General features: G+C 33.2%; 1 protein-coding gene across 4 annotated transcripts; it reads right to left on the bottom strand.

Annotated features, from left to right (window-relative positions):
• Positions 1 to 888: 888 nt before the first annotated feature.
• Synd (protein kinase C and casein kinase substrate in neurons protein Synd) lies at positions 889 to 21,752 on the bottom strand. Of its 4 annotated transcripts, none has more exons than XM_065351104.1 (10): positions 21,545 to 21,751; positions 12,472 to 12,714; positions 12,144 to 12,292; positions 11,865 to 12,053; positions 11,269 to 11,495; positions 11,058 to 11,178; positions 5,447 to 5,554; positions 4,451 to 4,629; positions 1,513 to 1,679; positions 889 to 1,395 (listed from the first exon to the last, which is right to left on the bottom strand). In XM_065351104.1, the coding sequence occupies exons 2-10, from the start codon at positions 12,683 to 12,685 to the stop codon at positions 1,286 to 1,288; spliced, it is 1,464 nt and encodes a 487-aa protein (XP_065207176.1). In that variant the 5' UTR covers positions 12,686 to 12,714; positions 21,545 to 21,751; the 3' UTR covers positions 889 to 1,285. The 4 variants fall into 4 exon arrangements, with proteins under 4 accessions (XP_065207176.1, XP_065207177.1, XP_065207178.1 ...); XM_065351105.1 differs by having other exon boundaries at positions 21,549 to 21,751; XM_065351106.1 differs by having other exon boundaries at positions 21,578 to 21,751.
• Positions 21,753 to 22,112: the final 360 nt, after the last annotated feature.

Below are 22,112 nucleotides of genomic sequence, written 5' to 3'. Positions count from 1 at the left end.
GTCAAATTCTTGCTTTTTGACAAAAATCTTCCTTTTTTCAAGGTCAATAATTCCGAAAAGGCCTGTTTTCTGAAAAAATTATTTAATTATTGTTTTTTTGCAAACAATTTGATGACGATTTTTTTTTTAGCAGAGTTTAATGGTAAATGGTGAAATGAAATCGCCATTTCATTTTGAACAGAAAGCATAGTTTTTATCTTCAAGTGAAAGTCATTTCGAAGGTAATTTTTTTTATGACAAGTACCCAATAATTAGTTTTAAAAGCTGTAAAAAATGAGAAAAAAATTGATTTTCAATAAATAATACGATTTTAGTATTCAAAAAATACAGTTTTTTCAACGTACAAGAGCTTTGTTCCCGCCACCTATGCTCTCATTCACTCCAAAGACCCTACTTATTACATTTCCCTTATTTACTGAACGTACACCGCCGGAAATGAGAAAACCATAAAGCCATGGCCTGGCAGCGAGTTAAATTACATAACCATTGATGACGTTACCGTACAATAATTATAATTCTCTATTACAATAGGTACCTTTGGTTATCGATTCTTTGAAACGAAAAGACAAAAGAAATCTTCCCAAGGCAACGCAATCAACTAGGTTCTTTTGTGAACTGCACTTCAAAAAGAAAAAAAATCCCCATTTTTCAACAAACATATATTATTAATCGGCTTATACTTGATGTATTTAATTAAATATCTTTGATGTCTGCTTTTCTACAAATGTATAAAATTCTTACATATCAACGATATAGTATTTTCGATACTAAAATGGAAGATATACTGTTATACGTAAATAATAATTAAGTCTTCTTTAAAATATTAATCTGAAATACAGTGTAATTTCAGTTAAAATAACGATTATTGCAACATTTTGTTTTTTTGCAACAATTAACAAAATAAATAAATAAATATACATAAAATAAATGGCACGGTAAAATCTACATCCACCATTTATATTGATATTACTATTGCCAAAAAAATTGCTTATTTAGAGACGAAGACGAAATCATAAATTAATTAAAAACCTATATATGCCTATTTATGACCTCGTCTTAAGAATTTACCGCGCAACACTACGAAAAAGCTGCCTTTCGAAACAAGATCAGTTTTATAATATTTAATACTCAGTTTTTTTTTCTTTTATACAAGCACGTATAAAACACACAATTTCAAAATGGTTAAATTATTAAAAAATAAATCAACGTACAAGGAAAAAAATTACACACATACGAACATTTTTGGCAATCGGAAGAATACATTGTCAATCGAATGACATTTTATTTACGCGACTGGTTCCACGTAATTTGCCGGATATAACCCTACGCGACCTTCTTTTCTTCCTTTACACCAACCTTGCTCGTCTTCTTCTTCTAATTTTTCAAATAAATCTCCTGTAAAAATATAAAAACAGTACGTATTTAGTATGATATTAGTATTTGAGTTTATTTTCAATTTTATACAGTCGATGATATCATCCTCACGACGTGAAAAATAATGCGAATGGATACCTTGTTTAAAACTCAATTCATCCGATTCAGCTCCTTCGTAATCGTATAGAGCTCTGACAGGTATACCGGGTTCTCCGTTATCTATTAATGCGTCGTTTACGTCTTCGTCCCATTCTTCTTCTTCGAACGGATTAGATTCTCCTTTTTGATTACCGCCGCTGCCGTTGCTGCTCAAACAGAAAAATTACATGGATCAGCGTCGCGTCGTCGTCTCGAGTGTATTTAGCTACTCTCGTATGTTGAAATTTTCAATCGTTGAGTCATGCATTCTTGATTGAAGAAATAGAGCCTCATTCAAGTATTGTTATCGCTGCTTTTTTTTTGAGAAAAGCGAAAGGAGGAAGGGTATTAATTTAAAAAATGTTCGTTTCAAGCCAAAATTTCAGTAAGAAATTCTCACATCCAAATTGAAAAACAGGTATTTTTAATTTCAGACCAAAACTAAAATGAAAAAATTACCAAAAATACCAACGTAACTTGTTTCATCGAAACAGACCTTGAAAACGGGAGATAATTAAGATAAAACTGCAATAAGGAAATTTACACAGTTGTTACTGTGCATTTATAAATTTTCAACGATGTGGTTAAAATTTTTAATGAAGAATGAAATTCCGGTGCTAAACATAGCCTTACCTATCAATTTATAAATAAAGAATGCAATGGATTTTGTTTATAGTTTTTGAATCAGTCCTCATCGTCGAAAAGTAAATGAATGATTTTCTTCAAAAATTTGAACCACCCTTCCCTCATCACACAGAGAAAAAGTCTGTTCGGATTGAAATGACAATATGTATTTTCATTTTACATTCATCCACTTATAGAATGAAAAATTTGAAAAATGAATAAATAAATTAACGAATCTCAAAACGTAAAACCCTCAATTTTTAAATTTAGAATCTATTTTTTTTTTTTTTTTTGCAAACTGTGTTCACCCGCCATTTTTACCATCAATTTGAGAAAAATTTACGAAAAATTTCACGAAAAAATTCTTACATTTGTCAACGTAAACCTACAAAATTTCCAAAAAAAATTCTGGTAAGATTTTTTAGAATCAAACTTTTGAAAAACGATTTCGAACCAATTTGAGCAGATTTTTGAGAGTTGAAATTTCCATAAAATTCTACCCATTGAAGTTGGAAAGCTAAAATTTACTTCATATCTAAATACTTTCACATGATGAGTTGATTGGAGGCGGTTTCCAACCGTTCTGGAGCCTCCAGCCGTACTTTGGAAATTCCAGATTTAAAAAAAAAAACCGCGAGATTTTATGACATTTTTTAGGAAACTGGAATTTCTAAAAAATTCACCGGAGGCTCCAAAACAGCCTAAAACCATCTTTAGTCGACTCAGCACGTCAAAAATAGAGCATAAATTGAATTCCAGCTTTTTTCGTCCTACGTCCGGCTACAGTGATTTTATCAAATTTTCAATCTAAAAATCACCGGAGAAATTATGGTTTTGAACCAGCAGAAACCGATTTTGGAAAAATGGCGCGTAATCGGTGAAGCACATCACTGACCAGCATCAATCGCATTTCAACGTACGAAAGTTAATTTAGACAGATTTTGTGGCACTTTTACTTTTGGAAGTACGAAATTTCCAAAATACGCCTGGAGGCTCCAGAACGACTTGAAGCTTTCTTCAATCTGCTCAGCATGTTGAAATTATTGTAGGATGCAAAGCATTTTAGCTTTCCAACTTCATTAGAGGTAAAATTCAAAAATTGTGTGAAAATTTCAACTTGAAAAAATTCTGCTGGAGGCTCCAGAACTGCTCAAAATTATTCGAAACAATTTTCAATCCATTGTGATGGTTGAAAATAGAGGGCATGCCAAATTTAAGCTTTCTAGGTTAATTTGGTAAAATTTTGATTTTTATCCATTTTTGACTCAAAGATTGATTTCAAAAATTCGACAAAAATCGAAAATGCATTTTAGCATTTGAAATTTAGGATGATGATGTATTTTTGCATTCTCTTCACAAATTGTTTTTTGACAGTTCAGGGTAAGCACCCCCCCTCCCTCCTCGACGAAAACTTCTCATCTTTTGATGACTTCTTGTGGACAAAACGGTATTATTTTTTCTAGTTGATACTGACTTTATTTTTACACTAAAATCATTCGAACAAAAAAACTAAACAAAAAGAAAAAGTGATCTTTGGAATCTAATTCCCCCCTCCCTTCCAAACCACCCACTGACTTGCGAGATTTTTTAATCTCAAACTTACATTTAAAAGCAACAAATGTTCGAAGGTGCATTTAAAAATTTGAAAAAAAAATTGAATGAAAGCACTTTTTTGATCCTTTTTGTAACAAACCAATTTTCAAAATAATTATGATCTCAACACCTCTCAGGGGTGCAAAAGTCCTCAATTGTGATCAAAATTCAACAGAACAAAAAATTAAAAATTGAAGGAGCTTAAGGAGCTGAGTTCGAATATTGGATCATTATTTCGATCAGACTCCCATGAATATTACGCCATCCCCTCCATCGTTTGCTTGTTTTTGAAGGCGATAAATTCAAATGTTCAATTATTTTTCCAATATTGCCACTCAATGCCCTTCTAGTCCTCCTCCCATTTTGGAAAAAAAAAAAAAACTTTAAAATTAGGGAAATATGACGTAACATATCGATTCTCACTAATTCGAGATCGTTGAGTTCAAATATCTATATTTCTTTTCTTGGATTCGACTCCTCAATACCTCCCTTCCTTTATTTTTTCCAAAGAAAAAAGTCATACAGTTCAGAATAAAATCTTCAATTTTCGCCAAAATTAGAAAAAATTCATGTCGAAAGAGTCGCGAGGGAACGATCCAATCTTCTCAGAATGGCATTAGCTCGTGACGAAATTTCGAGCAAAATCATGCTACCTGCTCAAGATTGACATGATCGCGAAAATGACACTAGCACTATTAAATAGGTAATACGGTAATCTTACGTTATAGAATGTCTACTCGGAGACGTCGGGCCATTCTTCTGAGGCGATTTATCGCTATTTTGCCGTTGTTCGGTCGTAATCGAAGATGATTTAGGTTCCGTAACATTTTCACGCGTGATAACTCGTTCCGATGCGTTGATTTTCTTAGTCGACATTTTGTTATTGCTCGTCGAATAATCCTACGCAATATACAACACACATGTAATGTAATATGAGAATCTATCTATTACCTTCCCCTCATCTATCGTTACCTATCGAGTTGTCAATTTTTTCCTGTACTCATTATAGTCACATATTACCTTACATTGTCGTTGTGCTGATTGCCTGGTCATCGATCGCAGAGTATAGGTAGGTACCTGACCTGCCCTTCCTCATTCTTACTTTCAGCAAAACTTGTCATTCGAACGACAAACAAAGTTACTCTGTACTTTTTTCCTTTTTTTTTTTTTTTTTGAAAAATTGATCCATTTTTTCTCGTCTACTTTTTGAAAAATTCCCCGCACAGTCTCAGAATTCGTAAACATCGATAGTACAAGTATTCGTACACGAATATGTACCAGTAACGGTGGTTGAAAGGTACAAGTACAGAGTATTTCGTAACTACGTCAACAACTAAGCTAACGAATTCCAAACAAAACCGCATTCATATTCGCTTTAATGAAATCCTAACAATAAACAAATCGATACTCGACGACTTATCAGGTATATAAGTATGTAAGTATCACTTCAGTCCAACTATTTTATCGCCGAGTGTATTTATTTTCGTCATAGTTGTCGTCGTCGCACACACAATTCTCAATATGTACCTTACTGCGTACCGTACTCACGGTGTAATCGATGACCGAATTTTTTCAGCACAACTTCGACCAAAAAAAAAAACCTCTAAAGCGATTATTACAAATACAAATTGAAAAAATAATAGCCGCACAATGTGTAACGAGAAAAAAAAAGCGGCGAAATGAAAATGAAACGAAAAAAAATATCGTGTATATTTACATGCAAATCTTCGGCCACTGGACGTTGATTGATTAAAGTAATAGGTCCGGCTGGTAATGATTCTTTAATCTTTCCTTTAGATATATCGCGAAACTCTTCAATGTAATCCTATGAAACACGTAATAAGCATATGCCAAAACTAAATCAAGCATTGTTGCAATGTAAAATAAGCATGCAAATCATAAAAATTACGATATGTAAGTAAGTATTTATGAATAAATCGTATTTGAGCTAAATAAACAAGTATAGCTGAGTGCGTGAAAGATGAGATGGGTGAAATGGTCCCGTACTGATGTCCATAAGAGGACTGACGTCTGACAAGAGTTATGCCGGTAGAGATACCCACTACCCACCGGAGAAAGTTTGGATCTGATCAGGTCAAGAAATTACCAATATCCGAGCAGATCTGATTATTGAGAAGGTATCATACATGTACTTTTCATAAGTTTCAATCTTCAAACTTTATGTTCGACCCCATTCCATGGTCGAAAAAGTCGATTTTCGAGCTATTTTTCCCTTTAGAAACCTTTATAAAGCAGCTTGAAGCCCCTCCTTCAATTCATCTACAGCGTCAAATTAGAAATGTACAATAATAGGATATCACTAATGCGCCTTTTGCAGGTTTCAAGTTAGATTCATAATTTGAAACATTTTGGTCGATATTCAGGGCTCGTACCTACTTTTTTTTCCAAAAAAAATTGATTTTAGTGACCAAAAAAGTTTGAAAAAAACAAAAAAATTCTTATTCAAAAAAGTTCAAAACGTGAGAAAAACATTTCAATGCAGAAAAAATCAGAATAAGTATTTCAAATTAAAAATGTAAAAAAAAAAAAAACATCATCAACCGAACCATCCGAACCATTCTAATTAGAATTCAATAATGAAACTCGATTAAGACTTGGACAATAATTTTGTCAAAAAGTGAGACTATTTTGCAACTTTAGGGTAAAAAAGGGAGATTCTTTGACAATTTTTGGCAAAACAGTGAGATTTTCAGGTAACTTTTGGAATTTTTTACAAAAACTAACAATTTTAGCTAATTTTGGCAACAAATGAGACGATTTGGGAATTTTAACAAAAAACGAAACTTTTTCCAAATTTTGGCAAAGGGAGAGATTACGACAATTATAGCAAGACGCAAAGTCTTTTGCATTATTTGGCAAAAAAAGAAAACTTCTCAACCATATTCTTAGATAACAGTTTTAGTAAAATGGTGAATTTTTATCAATTTTAAAGACAAACGCATTGGCAAACAGTGTTTCTTTAAGCACTTCTTAGTTTTTATTGAATAAGTGAGACTCATTCGCAATTTTTAAAAAAATTGAAACCTTTTTGACAATTTTTGGCAAAAAAGTGAGACTTTTGAAAAACTTTTCGAAAAAAGTTGACTTTTTGGACTTTTTTGAAAAAAAGTAACCCTTTTTTAGCTATTTGTATTTTAGGCAATATTTGTCAAAAACTCAGATTTTTCACCATTTTTGACAGAAAAGGATTACATTGAAAAATTCTTATCAAAATATTCTCAATTAAAAGCCAAAAAGGATTTAACCTCGCTTTTAAATTTAAATTATAGTTTCACGAAATCTGAGTCAAACGTCAGGAGAGGAACCGAAAAAGATCCACAAATTATGAATTTTAATCTGTGATTAGTGTATTTTTTTATGATGAAAAAATCACTCCTTTTTTTAACCCCCCCCCCCTACTTTTCTGACTAAACTCACTATTTTTCCACTACTTTCACTACCTGTTAGATAGATACCCTGCAATATCTTGCAGTCAATGATCACTGATCCGAATACTTTTTTCCTGAATCTATGTTAATTGTTAACGTAACTCTTTGAATATTGGACAAGTTGGATTTGATTGCAAAGTATTACAGAACCTCAAAGGAAGTATAAAAAATGTACTTTTCATTAGTAAACCCAATCCAACCTCAAAATCGAAAAGGTTAGCTTTGATTAGTATGGTATTTTCGAAATTTTGTAACGTTTGACGAATTATGATGCCATATAATTCATGCTTCTCTATCAAGAAGGATATGTTTACCAATATTTCGCCCAAATCCAAAATAAGGCAGCAGTTTGGCTCAATTTAAATGTGTCAATTCGAGTGGTATCCTTGCGTAAGATGATTTAAACACGTACATATTAGTAATAAATACTTGTAAGTAGACGAATTACACGTCATGTACAGTGCTACATATTTTGTTGATATTTTTTCAATGATAACCTACTTTCGAGATTGAATCCTACTTAAAATGAGGCACTAGCAGGGGTCAAATTGCAAACGGATTTTCATACCCAGACTATAAAAATCCAAGTACATCTACATACCTGCCTAATACATGAAAATGATATTGAAAACGTATGCTACAGATCTCCCCCCCCCTCCTCAAAAAAAATCGCAGATGTGAGGATAGTTCACCTTTTAACACAATTAGTTTTCATGCAATGATATCAAGCTCCTTTTAATTTTGAAAATGATCGTTCAAATGTTACCCAGCGTAATTTGTAAATTTTCTAACTCTGGCTTGCCCATACAATATAAATTTATGGTAATTGAAACATCGAGTTCAGTTTATCTTGCTGTATCATTGAACGCGTGACATTCGCTGTCAGTATGGTATCGCTATATTACGTAAATTTTATCTCACGTCTCCCACGCATCCTTTTCGCCATTCTCACGTAAGATTTATCTGTTTCTCGTTTTCACTATCGGGTAATACTGTAATAGCATATTCTCTCCACCTTCGAACCGCGTTCTGTTCTCTAACCGAACACATACAAGGGCGATAATGTTTATACCCAATTTCGCACGTTAACTGCGATTTATTTTCTACACCTAATCAGGTGCGTTTTATTTTACTTTCTGGCGCTGGCATGGCAGTGGCACTGGCATTGACTCTTTTATCAAGGTCATGAACGATTTTCATTTCAGGATAAAGCTTTTCCTCTATATTCGCAAATTAAGTAGGTATCGTTTCCTAGATACAGAAATGTAATTTGGAGGAGTGACATTCGATAAAGATTTCGAATTTAAAGATGTTTTTGAAGACTGAAAAAATCCACAAGAAATTTCGCTTGCGATTTTTTTTTCATATTTCTGTACCTACCATATCAAAAAATATTCTATTCCATTGTTTTTCAAAAAAAAAAAAAAAAAAAAAAAGAAATCGGTGTTTCAATAATATTCATTTTTCAAACAGCTACCATTTTTCATAACATCGCAAAATTAATCATGCACGTGAATGATAATTTCCAACTCCACAATAATGATAAAATTTCAAAACATTGATAAGTATTCATTGATCATTTCAAATCAACACGAAATAGGTAGTTCACGAATAGAATTTTCAAAATTATTACTAGTAGATAAATGATTCATCATTATCTGTTATATAAGCAAACTTATCATTACAAATTTTCATTTTGTTACATTGATGGTCTACCATTCCCATTCACGCTGATAACATGAACAAATAATCATTATCGCCTCTTTTTCAAAGCTTCATAGACTTTTTATCATTTATCAAACGTGGATGACTTTCGCCACAACTTTACGCTAATAAGAACTGAAAAAGGATAAAGCAAAAAAGAGTTTGGAAACACTTGCATTTTTTGCATTAACCTCTCACAGAAGAGGTAGGAGGGATATCTCCCCAAACAGCAGAAAGTTGCAAGGACCAAACAAAAAAAACTCAAAAAAGCATCTAAAAATTACACTGAATTTCATTTTTTAGAACTAATGCCAAATTTTGGAAAATTTAAATTTGGCTTATTTTTAACAAAAAAAAATCAAATTTTTAAAAAACTGAGATAATAAGTGACAATTTGGTTGACATCCTATTTTTGAACTTGCAAATCGATTAGTGTTGGTTCGAAAGCTTCTAATGGATTTTTAGAGTTTCTAGTTTTGAATGAATTTCATAAAAACTGTAAAATAAAATTCAGCATCTACGAACTCGAAATTCAAATCAACCATTCCAGTTTTCAAAACTGGTACTTACCCGATCAAATTGATGTTTTTTGGTCAATTGTTTTTGAAAAAAAAATTGTGTTTCATAATGGTGTTAATTAGGGTGAGTCGTCTTTGCATTTTTCTTTTAGAAAGTTGGAGGACGGATTCGATAAAAAGTTGCAAGGGGACCTTAAAAGACCGCAGAAATTTTTTTTGGATCCCTGGCACTTTTATACCGGAGTTTAGAATTTTAAAAATTACACTGCAAATCACAAAAAAAAAATTTAGCTGATAATTGATCAAATTATGCCCACTTAGAAGTAGGAAAAACATTATTTTTTGAATTTTTTTTCACCTTAATTCCTAGAGGGTTTGCATAACTCACAAAAATGATTTCAGGAGTCGAGCTTGAAAACGACTACTAAGTGATTCGAGAGGTCGAAAATATGTAGGGGCTAAACCGAATTTTAATTCAAAATTGAAAAATAAAAATTCAACGTTTGAATTATTGTTTGCTGGTGTATTTTTGGAGACTTTTTCAATTTTTCTCCATTCAATCCTACATTTTCACAGCTATTTGGGAAACCACCCTTCTTCGAGGAATGAAAAATTGTGCAAAAAATTTGAATGAAATTCCAGAAATCAAAAAAATTTATGATTTACTGCAACCGAAAAGTGACACTGTAACTTTTGATATCTTTTACCTCAGTTGATGCCAGAATCGCATGCATGGATAATCGAACAAAAACAAATACCCCGCAAAGAAATATTAAAAAATATGTAAACAGTATCGATATTATCTGATTTCTCGCACGAAAGCTGCGAAGTAAACATCAATTCGATAACTCTACAGATATAATTTATCTAAAAACCAGCAGGCAGCAATCACTGATAATATTCACACAGATAGGATGAACTGCAGCACACCGCATCGTTAGATACGAATGCAAATGTATATTTTCAACTTCGCATTACAAATTTAATTCAGGAATGCATATTCATTCATAGAACATAATTCCGCACTTGTACGATCTCGTGCAGTGCAGAATAAACCAGAAGAGAAAGGGAATTGGGACTTAATTTTTTCGCCACAAGTGTACCTAAGAAGTAAGACCCCCCATCGAAATTCTTCACTCTACAAACGAAATTTTTCACACTTGTATCATACTCTCGAGCATATTTACTCGAATACTACTTGATCGATCGAGCAGCTATAAAAATCTCAAAACTTGAAAACATCAAACCGTAACTTCCGAATTTCGGAACAAAAAATCCCCCAAATCGTACACTTCATTCAACATAAGCACCTATTCACATTCCACAGCTTCACAATTTAAATTTTCCGAAACAAATACACGATAGGTACAGCCAACAGGTGCGTGAAACCGTCGACATTCTCGAATGAAATTAATCTACGTACATAAAATTGTCAATTTGACAATACAGCAATACGTAATAAATAAGCAACAATGCTCTATTTTGCCTAACGCTCGAACAAAAAAAAACAGCCACAAAACGAAAACACGCGGTTAAAAAAAAAATGAAAAATTCAACTAAATAGCGTAGTTTCGTTAAAGTACGTAAAATAAAGAGAGACGTAACGAGACAGAGAGAGAGAGAAATAAAATTAAAAATTTTCAAAACGGATTATTACCTCGAAAACGGGCCAATTCATGGCCATATTCACTCCGTGATTATTGGACCACCATTTCAAATCTTTTTCACGGTCGGCGTTCGTAATCGTGTGGTAAAATTCTTCGTAAATTTGAGGAATGCTGCGAAAAAAAAATAATAAACACGATTAATCGAACGATGAATTTTTCAATCGCAGTGTAGGAGGAAGTGAAGGTAAAGATGATACTTACACAGGATCTTTAGAAATATTTAAGTATTTGTGTACAGTGAATAAAACATCTTTGAAAAATTGCAATCTTTGGGCTTCCATTTCTTGACATTTGTCAAATACAACGGTCATATCTTCCATATATTTCGGATTATAACTGTTCAATTCTTGTAATGCTAATTCGTATTTTTCTTTTCCTTTTTGCACTTCTTCTTTCGCTTTTTGTACGCGATCTTGGATTTTTTTCATCTGAAAACGAACAACACAGAGGCGAAAAACAATGATCGTTAAAATCAATTTAAATACGAGTCTTCTATTCTCGAATGATTACGAGTCTAACAGTGATAATTTTATTAACGCACGATTACGAAAATAATACAACACGCGATTCGAGGAGTGTAATAAGAATAACACATTTGCATTAATGATATCATTTTTTTTTCATTCTTAATGCTCAGTTTTAATAAACTGAATTGAATCGTCCTTCTAAAAAAAAAACTGACGCTAGATAATTTACATACGCGAATTACTGTATTAGTAATCGCAAATGTACGAATTTCTTTTTCACGCGAGTAATTCGCCATACACTAAAAATCATCGATAATATTGATCATTTACCTGATCTTGAGAGAAGGTACTATCGTTACTGGCATTTTTCTCTTGATTGGCTGCCGATCTTTCAGCTTTACAAGCCGTATGGTAATCGCTTTTAGCTTTGTTCACTTTAGTTAATAATTTGCACCATGGTTTTTGAGCTTTTTTGAACGCGTCTTCCATTTCTTTACGTTCTTTAATATGCAGCACGGTCTATATTGAGACAAAAAAAAATGAGTTGGTAATTTTCGAAATTAAAAATCTCGACTCTATTATCTGTTTTTCTAAATTAGACTCCCTTACTTTATGGTAAGTATCTTTTTGCCATGTTTTCACTTGTTGCATGACTTCGTTGCATAAATCATCTTTTACTCGATTGTGAACGTCGCATAACCTTTCGGCTTCTACCAAGGTACCTTTCCAGGCGGCTTCCGTTGTTCCATATTCCGGACCTAGGTAAACACAGAAAGATAAACGATACAATAATAATATTGACGTCTTCTGTCGTTCGCGAGCTCGTCGTAAGATTACGACATAAACACGCGCGTCCGGCTGTTGCGAACCAGGCAGCGATGTCAAACCAACTCATCCGACGACGATGTAGGTAAAACAAGAAGAGTGAAGACGTTACCTTTTTCGATCAATTCGTTCCATTTTTTTGCCCATCCTTTAAGACTTTTCGCGTACGCTTTCTCGATTTCAGCTCTTTCTTGAATTAGTGTAATCAAATCGTTGCACAGCTTGTATCCATCTTCGATTCGTTTCGTCGTTCTTTTATAATTACCGGGTTCCCAAAATGAATCGCTGCTGGCCACTAGTAAATTATCGTCACTGTGGTGTGACATTGTGAATTACTCGACGAAGTTACAATTATCTGAAACAAATGAAAGATGGGGAAAAAAGGTCAAAAACTGGAAATATATTTTTTACTCGGAGTTTAGTCGAATAAAAATCTAATAATTAAAGATGTTGTCCCACAAACGCGAAATTGGGACAAACGAATGAACCCCTCGGCCACTCGATCACCGATTTCGTCCAAGTACGATGAATTGAGAGGCCCACAAAACTGCTTCCAAAAAAATGTCAGCTTCCTAAACAAAAAATTCAGCGTCCTTTCGGATTTCAGAATTGCCAAAATAGTCCAAAAATTTCACAAAATTGACGAAAAAATCGAATGACTGGTAATTAGTATTTCCGAAAAACATAATTTGGTCACATATGAATCACAATTACCATTCAGAGGGCCAATTTGGACACAAGTGTAAAAAATGGTATTCTTGAGGTTCAAATTTCTTTTCAAAAAAAATTTCCTCAAATTTGTCTTTTGAGGGACATTTTCGACTACAGAAAAAAAAGTGTGATTTTAGACCTGAATTTTATCAAAATGAGTGTCAAAAATCTACGAATGTGCAATTGGGCAGCTGCATCTCCGGCGATCGTTTTTATAGGTCATACACCACAATCGTGTTTTGAAAACCACTTTTGACATGAGCAAAGCTAATGTACTTTTCAAAATTTCACGTTTTTTGAAAAATAAGGCTCTCAAAAATTACTACATATTTTGCTCACTAACACCACAAGTAGACCTCCTAATGTGATTGTAATTCAAATTTGAGGTTCTCCAATGCACAAATAGTAACAAGTCATCGATTTTGTTATCAATTTATGGAATTTTTGGGTAATTTTGGAAAGTTCAAAATCCTACAGAACTCATAATTTTTCGTTTAGATGACTGGAATTTTTTAGGAGGCACTGTGGGCCTCATGATTTGGTTAATGAAAAAGCAATATCTGTGAATGAGTGATCGAGAGATTACCTTGTTGGAACTAGATATGGCGACACTTTCAAAAAATGATTTTTTTTCAAATAATTTAAATAAGAAGTTGGATAGGAAGTTCAAGATCTGAACAATAAATTACTTCGGAATGTTATAAATAACAAATTTCTTGAACCTGTCTAAACAGTAATATTCAAACGAAATTTCGATGTGCGAAAAGAGCACCGAGCACGTCCAGAAAAAAAAAATTAATTAACGAAATTGATTAAGATGTCTTCCAGAGAAATGTAATAACTGCCTTCGAAAAAGCGAAGTTCATAAAGAATGAGTGGGGAACGAAAGAAATGAACTCAAAAAAAAGGAGTCAGGACCCCCCCCCCCACCACAAAAATCCTACCAGGACATCATCAGAAGGGGGGTTCACTCCTCTCTCCTCCACTATTTTTCAAGCATTTCTCGTGATAACAACGACACTCTTCCTTAAATCGTAACTGGTTCACAAACTGTATTGGATTACACGTTCTTATTAACATTCCATTTGCATTCTTTTCTTTTTTTTTAATTCAAGCAATAATAACTTACTTAATGAAAAAATAAATTTAAAACGATTTTCAAAGAAAAAAGCAGGGTGATTTTCATTACTTGTTGTAGTTGGCAGGACTTCTCAATAAAGTTGAGCTTTCTAATTAATTTTGTTCCAAACATTTCATAAACAAAGCATACTTTTTTGAAGTAGGTACTGAAGGAGAATTGTATGCACTACAATTTGTTTTCACCATTTTTCTTCTCGAATATTTCTAAAAGTTGATTTTTTACGGGGTACAAATTGATTTTAAAAAGTTCGAATTTTTCATCGCGAACAATTAGATTTCAATTCAACTTATCAATCCTTTAGATCTCCGATTCCTCCTCTTTCCCCACCCCATTCAAAAAAAACCATCACTTGTGATGAAAAATTCAAAAAAAAATCTCAAATTTTCTCATCACAAAAATGAATGTTGAATTTTTTGGAAAAAACTAGGGGTGATCTTAAGAAAAAAATGAAGATAAAAAACAGAATTTGAGATATTTCGAATAAAAATTAAAAAGCTCTCTATTGAATAATGTTGTCGCAATTTTATCCAGTGCACATAATTAAACTTTAACAAATAAAAATAATATCTACGTTTTTCAGCATTTTATAGGTTCGGTAATATAGACTTCTTTCAATTCTAAAGTTCCATTCAAATCCCAGATGAAAAGGTCAAAACGTTCTTTTGAAACTTGCGGGAGAAATATTAGAAAAACCGATCGATTGACCATAACAGGCATAGGGTGAGGGGATTTTGGAAGAGAGAGAGAAGAAATTAAATTTACCACTTTTACAACCAATTTTGTCAAGGTCGTAGCTTTTGAAAATTCATTTTCCGTAGAAGATGACGAAATAATACGAACAAAATTATCAAAATCAATTTTTCAAACGACCAAATGTGTATGACAGATATCCTCATCCATTTTTTTTATACAGCCGTACTTTGGTAACGCAGATTAGTTCTCGTCTCTTTATCAAATTTCACAGAAAATAGGTGAAATAATTTCAATTACAACATTTAAATTCTAAAATGTAATGATAACTATTTCAGGGAATAGTTTGAGCATTAGATATAGCCTACTCGTATACTGCTCATTGTGGAAGTGACATTTTTCGTTTACGGTGGTGGTGAAGGGCGACTTATCCATAAAAGGTAAAGAGGGCTTATCTCTTTTTTAAAATGAGTTAGTCGATGTCACCGTTTCGAAAATTCATCAACGGATGTGTGATGACTGATGAATACCTAAAAATAATTCGAAAATCCTGAAACTCAGTTTATCAAACAACCAAATTACATACGCCATTTCCTTTTCGCCTCCTTTTTCCAATATTAATTCCATCGATTAGTTCACTTCATCACATTTTACAAAAAATGCGAATTCAACTTGTAATTTTATTTCGTCCGATTTTTATAGCGTTTCGACAGCCTGAATTTCAAGATCAGTCAGTTAAGAAAACTGCATAGATATTCAAAAAAAAAGTAGAACAAAAAGCTACTGCTACATACGTATATAACAAACAATTGTTGAATCAGCTTACATACGTACTTAATACCTTGAAAATATGCATTTCAATTCTTAGCCTGCAGTTGTTTCTTAACGAAGCTTTTCATGAATACGAATAAATGTTAAAAAATTTATATAACTCAACTTCTCTCTTCTATCTCTTTCTATTCAGAAAACGACACAAAGAAGTAATTTATCAAAATAATGGGATACAGCTGCGAGATAATTGTCAGCACTAAAAACACGAATGAAAGAACGAAATAATTTCTCAACGCCGATAAGTGATGTTTGAGAAGGTACTTTTTCATTAGAATATTTTGCAAAAATTGAACGAAAAATGATATTCAAGAATACAGTGATCAATACTACTTATCTTCGAAAAAATAGGTAGGTACCGATACTTCTGGCTTTCAAAATTCAAGAATGGAGAGACAAAAATAATTGGGAGAGAAAAATTAACATTCGAGTTATTTCGAATCAGACATGACTTCCAAGCAGGTCTCATAATGGTTTAAAATATTGACCTCCCTCCTCATCTCATTCAAAAATTAGGTAAGTACATTTACAGCCTCTCAAGTCCCAAACCAGTCTCATCAACGTTATTGAACACGAATTGAACTAAATTGACTCGAATACGGTTGCCAGATATCTATTTTATTGTTTATAAAAGTTCATAACTTGAGGGAATGTGGGATGCCTGTACGTGTACTGTGCTATTTAGTAGCCTTAATAAAATATGATTAACATCACAATTTATTTGCAACTAAATTGATGATTTTGAAAATCGGATCAAAGTGATCGCTAAAAAGGTGTTAATTGGAGTATTCCTACCTATTGAGTAAGAATCTAGCGTTGGTTTTTCAAAAATGAAATTTTTTACGGTGAAAAAATATACAATAAAAACACGTAGATTTCTACGTATTGCGATTAATCGCAATTTTTGCGATTATTCATAAAATCACTGGTAGAGGATTAAATTACGTCAGGGAAAGTCTAGAAACCCGAAGTCAAATCGTCGTATTTAAGATTGTGCCGGGGGAAGGAGGGAGGGACTGAATTGCATAAAAAAGCCAAAAAATCACATTTTTATGTTAAGAAGATTCTTTTTTTTGAGAAGACACTCAATTTTTTCCAAAAAAAGTAACTTTAGTAACCGACTAAGTACGACAAAGAAACCAAAAACTAACAAATCAAAAAAGTTATAAAACGAGAGCTAAACATTTTAGTGTTGTGTGAGTAAGCTGAAAAAAATCACAGAAATACCAGAACATTTAAATTAAAAATGTAAAAAAATTACTACGACTTAAAATCTAATAATGAAAGTCAGTCAAGATTTTGGCAATTTTAGCAAAGAGCAGGATTTTTTGACCATTTTTGAAAAAAAAAAAAAAAACAGACTTTTGGTCAAGTTTTGAAATGAAATGTAGTCAAATTACGAAAACATGAATAAATTGAACAATCAACTCACAATGAGCACATTGTTGAAACCGCGATCAACTCGTGGATTCACTTTTTTGTAATTATTATTCGCAAAAAAAAGAACAATTTTTGCTAATTTTTGCCTTGACAAGGAACGAAACATTGCGGTAATTTGGACAAATGAGCAAATCACTAAAACTGCGATTAATATTAGGTTCAATTTTTAGTAATTTCTCATAAAAATGAAGCAATTTTTACTATTTTTTGACAAGAAATAACCTTTTACGACAATTTGGACAAAAAATAAATTTTTTGCCGAAAAAGCGAAACTTCAGCATTGCAATTTTTATGGTAATTATTGGTATAAAAATTAAACAAGAAAAGATTTCTGTCACTTTTAAGTACCTATAATAACAAGAATTTTTACGAATTTATTTAAAAAAACGATACCTTGGGGTAGTTTTTGCCAAAGATGCGAGATATTTTGGAAATTTTCGGAGAAAAATATGTATTTTAGCAAAAAGCAGAGCATTTTGGAAATTTCTCGCAAAAAAAGCAAGACTTTTGGTATGACCATTTCAAGCAATTTTTGTCAAAAACGACATTTTTTTTAATTTTGAAAAAAAACTAGATTTTTAAAATTTTTGGTGGCAAACGAGACTGACAATTTTGGCTGAAAGCAGGGGTTTGAGCAGGGATGAAAAGCTAGCTGAAAGCTAAAAGCTAAAAGCTGAAAGCCGAGGAAGTTTGGGGTTTTTGAAAGCTAAAAGCTAGCCAAAGCTGTACGATTGAAAAACTAAAAATTAGCCAAAAGATTTATTTATTCAGCTTTCTTTCAGCTTTTCTGCAAATTTATTTGGTCAGTTTCTGTTTGAGTTACATTTTTAGATTTTGCTTTTCTCATTTTTTCAATTTTTTCGTTTTTTTTTTCCTTTGTGGTTGTGAATTTCTACTTTCCTTTCAATTCACCTCATTAAAAAAATTTGAAAAACTCAAAGCTGAAAACCAAAATTTTACAGCCAAAAGTCAAAGGATTTTTAGAAGCTAAAAGCTAGCCGTTAGAAAGCTTTACGAATTTGAAAAGCCAAAAACTAAAGCTTAAGTTTTATAAATTTTTTAGAAGCTGAAAGCTAAAGCCATAAGTTTCATCATTCAGCTTTCCATCCCCGGTTTTGAGACCATAATGCTGAAAATACAGAGTTAGTCACTTGGAAAATAATAAAAAAGTGTGTGCTTTAGAAAATTATTCACTCGTTGATATTACTCGTATTAATATTTCTTTCTTTTTTTTTTTCTTTAAAAAGTAAAGCCAAGATTTAGAAAACAATAAATTTTTGAAAATTTAACCGCAACAAAATGTCAGTGTACAAGCCTTTTCTTGAAGTTGATAGCGATAACTGAAAGTCACCCAGAAACAAATTTTAGCTACGGAGGTGCCGCTAAGGGAGAGATATGGGTTCTCAAAGAGGGTATTTTCGAAAAAATTGAGGTTTTTTCGCATTGGGTCCTACCAGACCTGTTTTGGGGCAAATGGTCCAGTTCAAAGATAGTATTTGAAATACTGCATCGACCTAAGCCATTGTTGTCAAAATCCAAGACCACTTTAAAGTTGAATAGAAGCTATAGAGTGAAAACCCCCCGAGAAAAAAATTCTCTTCCGTTGAGGACCCATATCTCCCCTCCAGAGGCATCCTTTTGGGCCAACTGTAGGTGGTAGGTACATTTAAATTCCAAGGGAAAATCATTAAAACGACAACGGTTCCATCAAAAACTTATCCTTTTTCGATTTTTATTCATTTCCTCGTTGATTAACTGAATATCCCAGAACCGAACAACATAAAGAAATGGAAAGTTTTCCTGCTACTAGTCGCCAGTCAATAAACTTTTCTGTAATGGAGCAATTCAAAATCGAATAAAAACCCTCATAAAATATATTATATGCAGTTAATAGCTATACATAAGGACCACTCTTCTATACCAGTCAATCTCTACAAAATTCATACAATATTCATTTTTCCACCTGTTCCACTTAATTTCACTACTCTTTTCATTGCTCTGTTGTCTTTCATCTTTACTTTTTTCTTCTTTTCTCGATTAATTCGAGTTTCAACTTCGAGTATGCACACAAGAGTAATTTTCTATTTACATACACGCGCTGGAATGACGCTGATGAATAATTCATCGGATAATTACCACGATTACGAGACGATAAAAAACGCAAATTTTTCTCCATTTCAGGATGTTACTTGAGATCGAGCCTACAATGGTTTTCCGGTATAAGTAAAAATATACTAGGCAGACGCGAAGCGTGTAAAGAGGATCTTTTTCTCGCACAATGAACGAGTTTTTCGTACCTGCTACCTGCACCATGGTAGAGGGAAGACTTTTATGAACGCATTGTAAAATTTTTCTCCCCTGGTACGTATTTTTTTAAATCCAAATATGAGGGTGGATTTAGATTGCTGGATTTATTTTAATTTTGAAATTTCACAACTTGTATAATTTGCGAAAGGAAAAAGTAGAACGTCGAACGAATAAGTCGTGTATATTTTAGTCAAAACAAACCGACGAATGGTGCACGATTTCGTTAGACGAGGATAAGACACACGTGGATGCAGGTCACTCGCAGGTACAAGTACAAGAAGACGTACACGTGTAGTAGCATCATTTTTCTCGTATAGGTATAAATTGGTAATTTTTTGTTTACTACAACAACTACTCTATTCTGGTAAAACTACGACCATATAGCTATACGGAGAGTAAATAAAAATTACAAAATCTTTGACGACGATCACCACCAAATGTAGGACGTCAAACTGGACACGGCAAATGCCATGGTTGCGGCGGAACAAGGAAGGTGAACAGTGCCCGGCGGCCGAACAACATTCTTGCGATGCTACCAGAAGGAAACGATCGTGCCATTGACTCCTATATTCTCCCTCGATTAACTTGAATTAATTAGCCGGCGCGTAAAAGAAATTTTCAATTCAATAAAACGAAATTTCTATAGAATCAATTGAAGCGTACGTACGTAATAAACCACAATTGCGAGATATAATTAACAAAATACGATCATGATCATCGTCGACGAGGCTGGATATGGGTAACAAGACCCGAAAAAAAAATATGAAATTTTACACGTAAAACTGGTTTTTCATTCATCGATTCGTTATAATATACAGAATACAGAAATTTAAACGCGACTTATTTCCATTCTTTCACTCCAAACTAGTATCGTAAATTCGAGTTTATTCGGCTATTTTAAAACATAACGTAAGCTCCCATCTGCGGTTGCAACTGAATGTCGAATTACTACAACCTCTCTGTCTTTGATAGGAACCACTGACTTGCCGCAGATCTTTTTTGAATATCTTTTTCGTCAAATTATTGAATTTTACTGTAATTACGAGCTTCTCGAGACTGATGATTCGAGTGGGAAAATTTTCAGAATTTTGAAATCTATGGAACCTCATGAATTCGAAAAAGCAATCGAGAACCAACCAATGGACAATTTTCAAAAACTTCTGATCAATTTTTCTCACCAGTTGAAGGAAAATTTTTCTACAGGAAAACACAAACACATGATATTGTGTTTAAAACACTCCCTGAAGAGTATTTTCAATTTACAGCTCCGGTTCAAATCAGGATGCTATTGGTGATAAATTTGCTCAAAAAATGAACTTTTTGTACGCTCGTCAAGCTAAAGATCATAAGACTGGATCGAAGATCAACCCAAACTAGTTCATGACTAAATGAACGTTGATAGAAGTGTGGGAAGATTCCAATTCAGGACAATTTGACGACTTCGTATAGCTCGTACGCTGTTCCAAATGGAAAATCATTCTAACCTGAAAAGCTCCGACACATAACCTTTAACCTCTCGACTTGATTATCAATTATTTCGAAAAAATAATTAATCGAGAACGTTTTCAAAACATCAAAACATAATAGCAAACAGATGTAGTGGGTATATCTCGCTGAAAAGTGTACGACTTGTACATTATCATAAGAGATACACTTATCGCGAAAAAAAACTCCCAAGACAATACGTCGTAGAAGAATGAATGCAACACATAAGGATGCACTTTACACATATACGAACCACTTGAATCTATGGCTTCGTTCTCAAACCCCTGAAAACCCTAACAAAAGACACAAGGAATCGATCAGCTAATGCAAAATTTTCATCTCTGGAGCTGGTTTGATAAAAATTTTACCAAACAAGATTTTCGACCTTAGGTGATAAGTGTGATAAAAGTTTGGGTCGAAGAAAGCTCCACCTAACACCCTGAAACACGATCGATTAAAATATTTTCTCATTTGTATCTTCATCAACAATGAAATATACGTTAACAACCTACACGAATAATATGGGGTACTAGGCCGCAGACAATTTGCTTATTCATAAACAGCAAATACACGAATAAATTACCTGCCTTTGCGATTAATTAGTATTTTTACACACCCCAATTAGCGTATTTTTACATCTCTTCTGCACTACGACAGTTCGACACCACAATCACTTCGACACTAAAATTTACACAGTTTTGTAGCTTCAAAAAAGATAACCCGAACTTCGAACATTACAAATTCATCGAAACAAGAACGTAACTGCTGGCCAGTTGGCCATTTCGTCTGTACGGTAGTTGCAATGACGTCACGAAATCATACAAAGTCGTCAGGCTCAACGGAACGTCATGTTCGCACGCGTGTTTTGACGTGAAACGTGAGATTCAAGTAGTTTCGAGATTAGCCACGGGAGCGCTAATAACGGTAATTTTCAAATCACGTGCTTTTCAGTTTTCATTTCGTTTTCGTTTGACAACTCGACAAGTTTTTTCAGGATCAGGATTGATCTGATTTTTGACTTTTTGGTTTTCAAGTTTTTGGTTTCCCTTTTTTTTTAGTTCGTGCTTGGAAATGAAAAATTTCCATCTTAGTCCAGCAAAACTGAACAACAGAAGATGTAGGATGAGGATGCAGGAAAGTGGAAACTAAAA

Source organism: Planococcus citri, chromosome 2 (genome assembly GCF_950023065.1).
Source record: "Planococcus citri chromosome 2, ihPlaCitr1.1, whole genome shotgun sequence".
In the NCBI taxonomy this organism is placed as follows: domain Eukaryota; kingdom Metazoa; phylum Arthropoda; class Insecta; order Hemiptera; family Pseudococcidae; genus Planococcus; species Planococcus citri.
This window is presented reverse-complemented; position numbering and strand designations above follow the sequence as displayed.

What these genes read in the sequence shown, in the direction of transcription:
- Synd (XM_065351104.1), bottom strand. Translation starts at nt 12,685, where the DNA reads ATGTCACACCACAGTGACGATAATTTACTAGTGGCCAGCAGCGATTCA. An exon ending in GAACGAATTGATCGAAAAAG is followed by an intron (nt 12,293 to 12,471) that starts GTAACGTCTTCA and finishes GTGTTTACCTAG; the next exon opens with GTCCGGAATATGGAACAACG. An exon ending in CAGTGGCCGAAGATTTGCAT is followed by an intron (nt 4,630 to 5,446) that starts GTAAATATACAC and finishes TATATTGCGTAG; the next exon opens with GATTATTCGACGAGCAATAA.